Source organism: Malania oleifera, chromosome 3 (assembly GCF_029873635.1).
Source record: "Malania oleifera isolate guangnan ecotype guangnan chromosome 3, ASM2987363v1, whole genome shotgun sequence".
NCBI classification, from domain to species: Eukaryota; Viridiplantae; Streptophyta; class Magnoliopsida; order Santalales; family Ximeniaceae; genus Malania; species Malania oleifera.
This window is the reverse complement of record NC_080419.1, coordinates 4222174-4236027: the sequence shown is the minus strand read 5'-3', so window position 1 is coordinate 4236027 and position 13854 is coordinate 4222174. Positions and strand designations below refer to the sequence as shown.

The window sequence follows — 13854 nt, the reverse complement described above, 5'->3', positions numbered from 1 at the left end:
AACTCGACCTGTACGCCAGCAAATCATATACATAGCTCGGCCTGTACGCCGACAAATATATCAAAATCTCGGCCCATACGCCAGTTTTCCATTATAAAAATCTGTATGATTCACACATTCCCAGAAAGCAGTATTTCATAACAATTTTTACTTATGCCACAGTAATAGGTTTTTCGCATATTCAACATACCATCATTTTCAACAGTATTTTTTTAAATATAAATCATATATAAATATATTTATTTTCCTGAAATCAAATGCTATAACAATATACATATTTTTCATAAAATACTGGTTTAGTTTATCCCCTTACCTGATTTTTGAAAAGTCCCTAAGAAAATCTGCCCCGCACCCGCAGGGTTCCCCGTTCAACACCCTGAAAATGGAATTTCCCAGAACTAAAGTTTAGTATTTCCAAGCGTATAACACTTTCTACAACTGCCAAAAATCCAAATATTGAGTAGAAAGTCTTACCCTAGATTTGGGATGGTTTCCAACTCAACCCCACCGACAGTCCGCTCCGACAGACTTGCAGAGAACTTTCCTAAGAGCGTCGTGGTGGTTTCAGATCATCGAACCGACGGAAATCCGCCCCGAAATTGAAGAGAGAAGGAGGAGGAACCGAAGGGTAAGAGAGAGGGAAGCTTTGCGCAGAAAATTTTAGCCAAAAATGAATTTTAGGCCTATTTAAACTGTGGCCTTCGTCAACGAGTCACGTCACCTCGTCGATGAGCTCGTGTTATACCCTCGTCGACGAGGAGGTGAAAAATTTCTGAGATTTATCCTCTCCAAAATGCAACGTTGTCGACGAAGACGACTGCCTCCTTCTGTTTCCGGTTTCCATTTTCCTTTCTTTTATTATTTAAATACCATTATTCTTCGGGTCGTTACAAACAGTCTCTCATACCATCAACCAATCCGTCAATGGTTTGATCGTGCAACTAGCCTCCTTGTTCTTTGCATCACTATGTTTTCCATGGTGCATGCGTTCGACCCAAATATGAGCCACATCTCTAAAAATTTGCACGAGGCTAGACATAACTTGTTGAGTTGGTGTTGTTAGTAGATTTCTCTCCAATCATAGCAAAGAGCATTGGAATGTTGTTAAATGGATTCTCAGGTATCTCCAAGGTACTTCCTCCTTATGCGTTTGCTTTAGGAGTGGAAAACTTTTGTTGTTGGTTATACAGATGCAGACATGCCTCAAGATGTTGATACTAGAAAGTCTACATGTAGTGACCCGAACTTAGTAGGGTTTACGGTGCTACTTTCTATAAATATTATTTAGTGGAAACAAATAAAACCTTGATTATTTTTATACTAGAGTACTAAATGGCTTCATTACAATAGTATCTCCAATATCAATATCTCATCCTTAAAAAAAATCAAAATATAAAAACATAACTATACTAATATTTATTCTAAATTTCGCTTTCTAATCCCGCTCACGCGCTTACTACGCCTGATTTTCGGTACCCTCTTCAAAGCTATCTGTAATGTAAGATAATTTTTGGATAAGACAACACTCAGTAAGTGGAAAAGATTATTATTAGTAATTAATATGAACTTTACAGTATTAAAATTCATTTAATAATTAATATTTAATATTGTAACTCTTAAAAACTGTATTTGAACAACCGTAAAACATTTATAAATTATTTTCATCCAAATAATTGTATGCATATATATACTTCCCTTTATACTTTTCCTGTAAATCATCATTTAACCCTACTAAACGAAGTCATGTTCACATATATAAATATGTATATACTTTTCTTTACTATAAATCATCAGGTAGGCCATTAAATATGGACTAGTATATATGTATATATATGCATACTTTTCCTTCAAATCATCATTTGGGCCTATTAGATGGTTATGTTCACATAAACATATAAATATGTATATATATACTTTTTCTTCAAATCATCATTTGGGCCTATTAGATGGTCCTGTTCATATAAACATATAAATATGTATAAAAAAACTCTTTTTGGCCTACTAACTGTCATGTTTACCCTCATGACTGGGTTGTACGGTCCGAAAACTGGATTTAACTAGTTGGCCGACCAAACCAAATCAAATATCATCATTAAGTATTTTTTCCTATTAAGTCCTGATCCGATCCAGGTGTGCACTAAAACGAAATTCACTACTTTATAAAACCATTATGTAAACAATGTGGTTGCACTCATAATTTGTAACCATGAGCTACGGTATCGAGTATCATAATCTCCAAGCCATTAGGGTTCTTAAAACATACCATTATAATTTATGTAATAAAATAGCTTTACAAAAATCTCATCATTTTTCATTATAAAACATGTAATTAACATAACATCATAAAATTTTCATACTTACTCATTTATGTAATAAAATAAGCTTATGTCACATGATTTGTATGGTAATAATTATTATAATGTTATACATTACACTACATTAGGGTACTTGATTACTTTCATAGGGAGAGTTATGGCTTGACAATCAAACTTACAAAAATGTGTTGCTTTTTTTACTACTGAAATTGAGTTTATTGCTGCAATTGAAGCTGTAATGACTTGTCTTACCATATATTCTTTATTCCTTTTTTTTTTCCACATAATAGCATGCCAATACTTATGATAACCATAAACATAATCCACCCAGACATGTGGGTACTGGGGAAAAAACCTGTCATATATCATTGACATCCTAGTAGTGGAAAACATACATCATATACAAAACAAACCAACCGTCCAAATACAATACCAGAGTTTTACAAACCCATCATATAAATATACATCCCAAAATGATCATAAAGTTCCCTAGGGATACTACCCAAAAACCCATCTGACCCTAGCATGACGACTTACCCTTCTAGCATGGTAGATCGAGCGACCACTAACGCCGCGGAGCTCTATCCGCTCCTCTACCTGGATTCCCTGAAATGTTTTAGAGTTGGGGCGAGACACCTATCAATAAAGGAAATAAAGTAATATCAGTGTATGGCAACATAGGTATTTTCATGTGTCATAAGCATATACTATATATAAATCATATATGTGAAAATTGTCTGATAATTTACTGAATAAACATACCTAAAAGTAACATACATGTTATGTTATATCTTTGTACATGTAAATCATTTTATATAACTATATAACACGTGAAATAAATCCCAAAATGGATAGCTAGTTTGTGTCATGTATTACCCTCACATGACTGAGTTGTGCGGCATGAAGGCAGGACCTAGCAATGACTGACAGACCATGCTAGATCAAAAACTTTGATCTATAAATACGATGGGCCTGCCCCACCTGGTTCGGACTGCCAGGGGAACATCTCCAAATTACATTGAAGCCACATCGTCTGTCACCTTACCACACTCTGATCGTGTGGTTGTACTATCATAATCTGAATATATATAGCTACGATACCATGCTCCTGAAAACTAAACTAAACTAAATCATCCAGGTTCTGATATCATATACTATGTTTCATATGTTGAACATAACTGTTTCATAATAATATCTGACATAATAATAATTTCATGAAAATAGCATATCATACATCATGGCCCTTGCGCCGACATATCATATCATATAAATTATGGCACTTATGTCATTTCATATAAATTACGACCCTTGCGCCATTGCATTATAATATACTTTAAATATATTTCTGTATTGTTTTTAACAATTTCCTGAAACAGTGATAGCATGCTTATTCTAAAACATAGCATTTTACCATTACATAAAATCATAAAATTTTATACCCATGCCACACAAAAGTAAATCGTGTTCTACTCATAAAATCTACACTGAAATTATTTTTCCTGATTAAATGTATTAAAACAATCTTTTGTTAATAGCAGTAAATTTCTCAAACATAATTCTACGCTATACATAATTTCCTAAAGTAAAATGCTGTAAAATAGTAAATATTTCTATGAAAAATACTAACTTAATTTATTCCCTTTCCTGGTTTCTTGAACTACGCCAATAGGAATCCCAAACTATTGCCTGCGGCGCTCACCCAGACACTAAATCAAAAATCATAATTCCATTAAATCAATCACAAATAAAGTACTATTTTAATATTTTTTAGACTCATAAATTCCAACTAAATAATTATACCTCCAAATATAACCAATTTACTTAATTCCCCAAATCTCACTCTCGCTTTGGAATGGTGCCTAGGAAACCCAAATTGAAAAGTTACTCTAATTAAAATTACGACGATTACGACTAGGACCCCGTGATGGTGCCCGATCGTCGATTTGACTGAAGATCTAAGGAAAAATTGAGAAAATAGGAAAATATACCTTACCTCAAGAATGGTGCCTACACCGCTCCTATGACAAATCCACTTCAGTAAAAATGTCGATGGTAGAGAATAGAGTCCAGCGGTATTTTCTGATTTTTGATCGGACGAAAATCAGTCGAGAAATTGAAGAGAGTGAGAGAGAGAACGAGGAGAGACGGAGATGAGATTCAGAGGGGGGGCTCTGTTCGCAGACCTCTCTACAAATGAATCTTCAAATGCTTCCTGAAGTTAAGTTTTAGGAAGCTTTACTATATATATTAACTTTATAATATAATATAATATTATTTTAAATTAATAATAATTATTTAATTAATAAAATTTTAATTATTTTTTTAAAAAAATTAATTTTAATTTATATTTATTTTATTTTATTTATTATTATTATTATTTTTAGGATCACTTTACCTAAATATTTTTTGGATCATTATAGAAGCTTGTAAGGAAGTGTTGTGGATGAAAAGATTCTTACATGAGCTTGGGTTCAAGCATAAATGATATGTATTATTGTGATAGTCATAGGGCGATTCATCGTTGTAAGAATCACACCTTTCATTCTCAATTGAAACATATTTATGTGAAATATCATTGGATCAGAGATGCATTGGATTCTAACTTATTAGAAATTAAAATGATTTATACATAATGACAAAATCCTTATCAAGGGGAAAAACATAAAACATTTGCATGATTGTCGATATGGTGCATTCCTCCGTATAGTCAGGAGGGGGGATATTTTTTGGGTTTCCCTCCTATGTGGAGGATGGTCTACATGTATAAATGATTCTCTTGGAAGTCTTGATCAATGCCCAAGTGGAAGTGAAGAGTCTTTGTGCTTAGTGGTATCCCATTTGTTGTCTTGGAATGGAGTGGTTCTTTATTAATTGAGTGCGGTTTTCTTTGGAAGATAGTGGGTCATCTTTTGTGTAGTAAATAAACACTTTTTTGGAAAGCTATTGTTGTAGAATAAAGAGAACTTCGTGAATCCTTGGGACAACTAAGAAAGAGTGACGAAGAGAACAAAATAATTTGCTAAAATTTCAAGATTAAAGGTGCTTACGCAATCAGCTTGATCTTGATACTCGAATAGTGATTTCTCACCCGATTGAGCTACATTTTTTGCAAGTTGTTCACAACTCATCTTTTTTTCATTCTAATAGGTCTGATTGTCATTTGGAGTTTTGTAGCTTTGGTTTCGTGGCTTGAACGATAGCCCCCTATTTTGAGTGGGACCTCTCCATTTCTCATTGACAGTGATGACTCATATTATTTTTTTATACCAAGAATTTGTAATTCTTGATAATTGTTGTTGATGTATGCCTTTACTTTTAATTAAAGAACACCTATTGTAACCTACTATTTTGAAATAGTTGAAAATTGGAAGTGGACTTCAGTCTTATAGTTTTTCCCTTCATATTGAAGGGTTTTTCATGTAAATCTTGATGTTCTTTTCATGATTGTGACTGATTTTATGTGTTTGGTTGTTATATATTTCTATTTTCAGATAATTATTCATCCTACCTAGGATTTATTGGACTTGGAGAAGGTTTATTTTTGGACCTATCTTTTAAGCATCACCTCCATAACCTATCTCTTCCCCAACATAATCACGCTTAATTAGGGAAGACAATGACTCATGATTGTGTGTGTTTTGCCATATAAAAATTTCTTTGGAATCGTGGGCTTTGGTCCTTATAACAAAAGATCATGCTTGAGTAGAATATTCTACTATGAATGGAATATTTGTACTTTATGGAATCATAATCTCATCATGATGTTTTGATTCACAATCTCAAGCACATCCAAGACTTAAAAAAAAAAAAAACTAAATAATACTGTACATAATTTTTTTCCTAGTTTGCTACATTTTTTTAATAATCATTAGTCTGATCAATTAGACCTGTAATTTTTATCTGATTCAAGATAGATTGATTGATTTTGTCATAATTACCACCAAGTAATTTATGAATGCTTCAAACTTTTCTATAAAAAGAAATAGATTTTTCTAAAGCAAAAAGCAAGACTTGAAATCATATTAAAAAAGAGAAATTCATTCTTTCCTCTTTTCTTTTCTTTATTTTGTTAGAGCTAAAAATGTTGGCCCGAGTAACAACCTAAGATTGGGTTGAATTAGTTTAATTAAAAATTAAAGTACCTTTTTTTTTTACGCCATGATGATGCATCAATATAAGGAAGACAATAGTGCGACTGATTACCTTGTTAAAGAAAGAGAAATAGGAAATAATATAATTTACAAATAACAACACCTTCTACCAAGTTATTTAAAATGTATTCTTTGAATGGATAAGTGAGGTCTCAATTCCGTTCGTTGTTAATTCAACACTAGAATTTCGTTTGCTATATTTTGATTTGATTTTGATTGTGTTTATATTTTTATCTTCTTTGTTAGTTATGTTTAGTTTGGTTATTCTAATTTGGTTGGTTTTTGTAATCTTTCTTTTGCTTAACTTGTAACTATAGTATTCTTTCGCCAAAAGTAAGAGTATATTAATAAATAAATGGAAGTGTCGTCCTCTTTTAGTAAAAAAAAAAAAATTAAAATAAAAATAAAGTACTTGATACTAATTTTAAAACAAATCAAACAAACTAACCAAATACACAAATATTAAAGTAATCTAATAAATAAAGTAGAAAAGAGATGAATGCAAACCCTTTTATAGTTGTTCATTATTTTTGCCTACTCTCTCAAGGCAAATCACCTTAAAGTACTCCTTTGTTTTAACGAGATAAAAACACTTGTACACCATTTTTTTTATAAGAAGATAGGACAACCAAATTCACCTGCTTTGATAGAGGTAACGACACCAAATTTAAAAGATTATGACAAAATATATTTCCTCACAATGAATAACTTACAAGTTAAAAACACAACAAAACAACTCTCAAAAAATATTCAAAATCATAATAATAGAGTTTTGAAGAATTTCCTCAAAAATGAGTAAATTGAAACACCATAGATATTAAGAGAAATGAAAGAGTTTGAGCTCATAGAAAATCAATATCAACAACTTTTCTAATGTTTCTTAAGTTTAAGAACACACACACACACACACATATATCTAGAGTCCTTGGTCCAACTATTTTCTCTTTTTTAGAGTTTGTGTGTACAAATAAGTCAATTTGTGTCATAAACTAGTTGATCGAGTACTAAACGTTAAAGTACAAAATTGATTATTGTAATCTTTGAAAAGCAAAACTAATTGACCATTCATTTTGATCGGTCAACCACTCAAGCCTTTTGTTTGGGTCGATTGATCGCCCCTGACAAGGCAATACAAAAATAATCTTAGTTTTGTATGTTTTTTCTTAATTTAGTTGCTTTTATGCAATGACTTTCATACTCTTTATAGACATACAAGTTATAATACAAATACAATTAAGAGAAAAACAACTTAAAAAATGCAAGACATAAGTTATACGAGTTCTCTCGATTCTCAAACTATAATGACTTGAATAGTTGAAATACAACTTAAATATAAAGTTATTACTATATATTAATTTGTTATTAATAAATTTAAGTTAATGAAACTTGAGACTGGCAAAAAAACATTGAAGATTATTTTATTTATTAAAACATTATTGTATTGAACTTAAAAGAGTAAAACTTCATCTTTCATGTCTCCTAACAAATAGACAGTTAAAAAAATATAATTATGTGGCACATGCCAAAGATAAGGCTCAAAAAGTTGTTTTGGATAATACTTTCTGCATAGAGATTGAGGAGACTTTTGTTAGATAGTTTTCTTCTCTTGCAAGTTTTCTGAATAAATTTGTCAAGAGTGATCCCTCCAAATGGAAAAAGAAATTTGGTTGGATTGTCTTTTTGATAAAGCTCCCCAAAAGTCCCTCCTTTTATAACACTTTTTTCTTTTTAATTTGTTACATTTTTTCACTTGAAATTAACTATTTATTTTTCTGGCAACAATAATATTGTTTAGACAACAACCACAAATTTTTGGAACTCGAAAATTTTAGAGAAAGGAAATGAGAATATCAAGAAATCCACATTTTCATGTTATTAAGAAAACTGAAAATATATATATATATATATATATATCAAATTTATGAACACAAGTTTGATTTTACAAATTATTAATATTTAAATTTTCTTAATTTTTAATCATAATAAAACAAAATTTAATATTTAATAATATTCCATATAAAAAGAAAATATAATGAAAAATAAATTTTTTCCTTATTTTTCATTTTTTTTCTTTTCTCAAATAAAATTCTTGATCCAAACGCCCAAAACCCACAACATTTTGCATTTTTATACTAACACCTTCATATATACATATATCCCTATGATCAAAATTTGTGGAAAGATTTCCCCCACATACACACACACACATATAATGCCTTTATCACTTTTTGACAAAAATATTTAACTTTTACAAAACACAATCAAAATAGAGTCAATTGACTCAAGTTCATACTAAATTAATGATCTATTGATACAATTTAAATAGTACAATTTTTTTTTTTATTAATGAGTTGTGTAATATGTTATATATATATATAAGTTGCAAAAATTATTAAAATAATTATTATTTTTATCTTCTTTTTTGGAAAAAAATTACGAAAGCAGAAAAAAGAAAAATCCTACTTCATTATTTCAATTCAAAACTTCATTTTGTTTTCCATGAAATTAAGATTTATCATTTCAACTGTTTTGGATAGCTTCAAAGGCATTGAGACTAGTTATAATAAAGTCTAGATTGATTTCATTAAAAATTATCCATTATTTTAACTAACCCCAAATTAATCGCCTTAATGATCACTTGTCAATCCAAACCATTATAATAAGAGCTACCTTCACCTACTTCTATTTTCATTTTAACTTGAGAATTATCTTAGCCATTTATCACCTTCCAAAATTTCATTTCTCTGTTCAAGCTCATTAATTTTAGATTACGAAACGTGTTTAACAGTTAGCGTAACGTCGCATAACAGAAAGCAACTAATCACATTTTTTTTTATCAAATTTGAAACAATGTTTTAATTTTATAAAATTCACTATTTAAAAAAAAAAAATACCGGTATGACGGTTTCGATAGTATAGATTTCGATCAGCGCAATACTATCTGCTGGATCAGCTCTCTGATCGCCTGAACCAAATCGCAGTGGAACTGAAGAATCTCCGTCGCCGCCTTCTCGTGGCGTCGCGCTCTCTTCAGGAGCTCCACCTCGGTCGCCGCGACCAACTTCACGTGACCATCGATCGGGAACGACGATCATGTCGCCATCTGACCCGATCCGATCCAGAATTTCCCAAGACCTTCTTCTCAAATCTCCTGTACTTGAAAACATCGAGGGGGCGAAAAACGAAGACGAAAATTAAAACATGAAGATGGCGCCAAATTTTTAAATAGGACAATTCAAAGAAGATGAATAAAAAACAATCATGTCGTTCCCGGAACAAGGAGGTGGTACAGAGAAGACGCATCAGGAGTTTGTGCGTGAATCTAGCGCCGTCGAACTCTCTCGAGATTTGATCTGGAGAAGATGGACGGTCGAGATGGAAATAAATTCACGCACAAACTTGAGATGTGTCTCATCTCGTCTGCTCGAGCTTTTGAGAATTGAAGCGAACTGTACAGAGAGAGAGAGAGAGAGGGGGAGAGAGAGGTGAGGGGGGTTTGGGCATGGACGGTGGCTTTATAGAGAAAGCAATGGGGGCATTTTGGGCAAAATGGCTTGAATTGTTTTCCAATGGTATTTAATGCTGGCGGTGACGTAGCATTTAGGTTAACCCTATATAACTATGGTCTTAATTAGGAAAGAAAATGACTCACGACATCATGATGTGGGTTTTGCCATTTCAGCCTTCAGACTTTGTTTGGAAACGTGGGCGCCGGTCGTCCTCAGAAAAAAAAAATTGTTATTATGATCTTCTTGGATTCACAATATCAACTACAACTAAGATTTTCAAATTTTTTGCCACTAAATAATACGCTACATTTTATTTTATTTTTTTGTCTTGATTGGAGAAATTATATAAGGAATTCAGTCACATTATCTATGAATCCGTGTGTTTATTATTAATTATATACATATTGCAAATAGATTTCGTTCTTTATAGAAAAAATTATATAAGAATTTTCTTATTTACGTGTGTTTGTATTTTAAATGTTATACATATAACAAATTGATCACATTCAATTAGTACATCAATTAGATTTACAAAAGGAACGGAAAATAGTATAATTTACTGAACAGGCACAACGCAACACGTGTGTGAAATGGGAGGTCCCTGTATAATTTTTCCTCTTTATATGTCTCATATTAATGAATGTAAAATTCATTTGCACTGTGCAAATTTAACATATAAATAACCGGCCCCTGGAGCGTTTCCCGCATCCTTTTATATAGAGGTTCTGAAAATACTTGTGACACATAATGTAAACACCACTGTGTTGGATTGGCCAGCCAAACGAGCTTGCTGTCCTGTCTTAGCATGTTCAACCGGGAAACAAATCGCATAAGAAATCTTTGAATTAAACCATTGTTCTCGTTACCCTGTTGTGTCGTCCCTGACATTCTTTAAGTTATATTAAAACATGTTATTACCAAATTTTGGATTTTCAAAACCTTAATATCTAAAATAACAAAACTCAATAAAAAAATATTTAACAGAAACGTAATGGAAAATTGTTAAATTTAATAGTATGTAAACAAATTCTAAAATATATGGATAGTGCCAATGCCATGATTTGTGATTTACTTATAGGGTAGTTGGGTTTTGTAGGGTCGTGACAACCTGGCTCGGTTCGACGTCAAATTCGGTATTCAACCACAATCCGCGAAACACCCCCACTTGGTGAATGAATAAATAGGGGCGTACACCGCGAAACCTTCCCGTTTACCAAACTCCACCCCCAGCGTACGTCAGTCGCTTTGCACATCAGCTCCGCCCCACCCCCCCCCCCCCCCCCCCCCCCTCCCCCTTCCGAACAGGATGATAGCTTACCAATAGAACTCCCGACCCGAATTCTTTTCGACGTGTAATCGGTTAAACGAATCTAATCAACAAATAATTAAATTAATTATTAAATACAAGAATATATGTACACTTCCCAAAATTCGTTGCTCTCAATAATCCGTATCTTGACTGGCGCTGTTGCCTAGGGTGACGATTGAGATCTCGACTACCGTGGCGCTTGGCATCTAGACTGTAGCTATCGGGGCTTACACTAACTCTTATCTGGCGACTACGGTCAGCCGTTGCAGGTATCACCCTGTTTCCCGCTGCTCAGCTGCGGGGAGACGGGGTGGTGTTCCCGCTTCCTGGTGCAAGACTAGGGCTGCGATCCCGGTCACACCGCGAAGGTTCTTCAACTCTCACGGTAATCTCCAAGGCTCTGATCCCCGCGTGTCTCCGGTGACGCGATTTTAGTGACCTCTGAGACAGTTGGCGCAGCGAAGTCGCGAGAGGTGCCTTGCTGTGTTCTTCTTTGCCCCAGACCCGGAGAGGGAGAGATCACTCGCCACCACCGTCTGTGCGGATAACCAGGTGATTAGCGTGCATGGCTGCACCCTCTGCAACCGTATATTTCCTTTCTACTCAATATTAAATCTAACTTCAGGTAAATCGGTAACCCAATTAAATTTTTTCCATAACCGAATAATATATACCGATTTACACCTGAAGATTCAGAGTGCAAACCATCTTTTACCCCCCGAACTGCCTTTTTTTTTTTGATGTGTTTCTTTGTTTGTATTGACCTTATTGTTTTAACCCAACCAAAACCATGAACCGACAATTTCGGTCTTTCGGTAATTTAACGTATCAAACCCTCCCCCCTGCTGCCCCCCACGAAGAGCTCACCCCGGGGTTTGTATATAATATGGTAATAATAGGAACTAGGTTGGGGCTGGACCATAAACAACTACGTATAGTTGATGCAAAATCCGTAGTATTGCTGATTGCTTACTTAAAACCACCCTACTTGAAGTGACTAGACCCCTCCCCCAAAGACTTCTAACAACTCTATCAATTACAGATAACACCCCCCCGCGTTACAAATTTATTGTGTTTTTAACCCTCCGCAGAACTCTCGTAGTTGCGCGTCTAGATATGGTGCATGTTTTACTATGTTACCTCTGTTGGTAACTAACGACATTTATTGACTCTATGTTGCACACATGGTGTAAGGAATCTCCTTTTATCACATTATATTTCATATAGTCCTCCAATAGAATAGTTTCTAACATCCCCAATACAATTATTATATCACAGAGCAACACACAAACACATAACATTGAAACAACCTTCTACCTTGAATTGACGAGGAAATAGAGAAAAGGAAATTTCTTAACAACTTTTTTGATTCCACTTCGAGAACGGCATGTGAGACGCCACCCGGGACATACACAAATAAATAAATAAAATTAGTAGTATTCCTTTCCGTAAAGCCCCGACGCCCGAGTACTTGTCTTAGTCTCCTCTTCCAGAGTCTGGTAATGTTTTTTCCACAATTTATATCCATTTATCTTCATATTAAGAAGGAAACCCCCACCCCCCATAGCACCTTCCCCCCCTTACAGTTTCCTCTTAAATCTTTTTTTCTTCGTATCTCCAGTTTTTTGTAGTATTTTTGAACAAAATAAGAGAAGTTGGATAGAAAAAACAATTGCTTTTCTTTTCTATTGTCATCACTTTTCTCCAACCAAACAAATATAAAAAAAAAAAATGTTCTCTATTTGTATCCATTTTCTAAATTACAAAAATTCGTCATTATTATTTTCTTCTTCTTCTTCTTTTTTTTTTTTTTTTTTTTTTTTTCATACAAAGCAGATGATCCGCCTCCTTGACACAAAAAAAGCACGTAAAAGCAAAATAGCTATCGATCCAAATTGACACTCAAAGAGGAAAAGGATATGATTAATTGTAGCAGTGATCGTTTGTAATTAATGACTTCGCATAGGAATAAGATAAAAATATCTATGTCAGTTTTATAAAGATCAAATTGTCTTTTGTTTTTTTAGGTATCCAATACATCAAAGAACATGACCCACACAAAAAATACATCTAGAAACTAGTCTTATTCAGGGTTGATCCGGGTAGTAACAGGTTGATGATTGTGTATCCATCATTATTTTTTAACTTTCCTGATCGATTAAAGGTTAACTGAGCCTGAGTTTATTTAAGGGTGTTTTAAATTTTTTATATATTATTTATCTCAATTTTTCTTTTATTTGGAGGGGAAAATTCTGTCACATTTTCTTTTTTTACCTTTGCGTTATTTTTTAAATGACAAAAAAAGGGAGTTAAAAGAGACAACTCACTATCACTTCTCTTGTATCCTCTATAGTCCACTCTTCTACCTCTCTCTCTGGTGACATAGATCTTCTAGAAAACTACTTTTATCTATAAGCAAAGCCTTGAGCCCACCCCTCCCTAATGACCCACAAAAATAGGCGGGACGTAAAGTATTGTTGCCCCACCCATTGATATTATGGTATTACATGCACACATCTTCACATACCCCCTGCGGGGAATTCACCCACTCCGGAACCCCCCTGAACATC

The 13854-nt window shown here is 33.5% G+C and overlaps 1 protein-coding gene across 1 annotated transcript; it reads right to left on the bottom strand.

Moving 5' to 3' along the window:
- Nucleotides 1-2701: 2701 nt before the first annotated feature.
- Nucleotides 2702-9939, bottom strand: LOC131150555 (uncharacterized). Its single transcript, XM_058101353.1, has 2 exons — nucleotides 9361-9939; nucleotides 2702-2951 (listed from the first exon to the last, which is right to left on the bottom strand). The coding sequence occupies exons 1-2, from the start codon at nucleotides 9631-9633 to the stop codon at nucleotides 2814-2816; spliced, it is 411 nt and encodes a 136-aa protein (XP_057957336.1). The 5' UTR covers nucleotides 9634-9939; the 3' UTR covers nucleotides 2702-2813.
- Between the last annotated feature and the right edge of the window lie 3915 nt (nucleotides 9940-13854).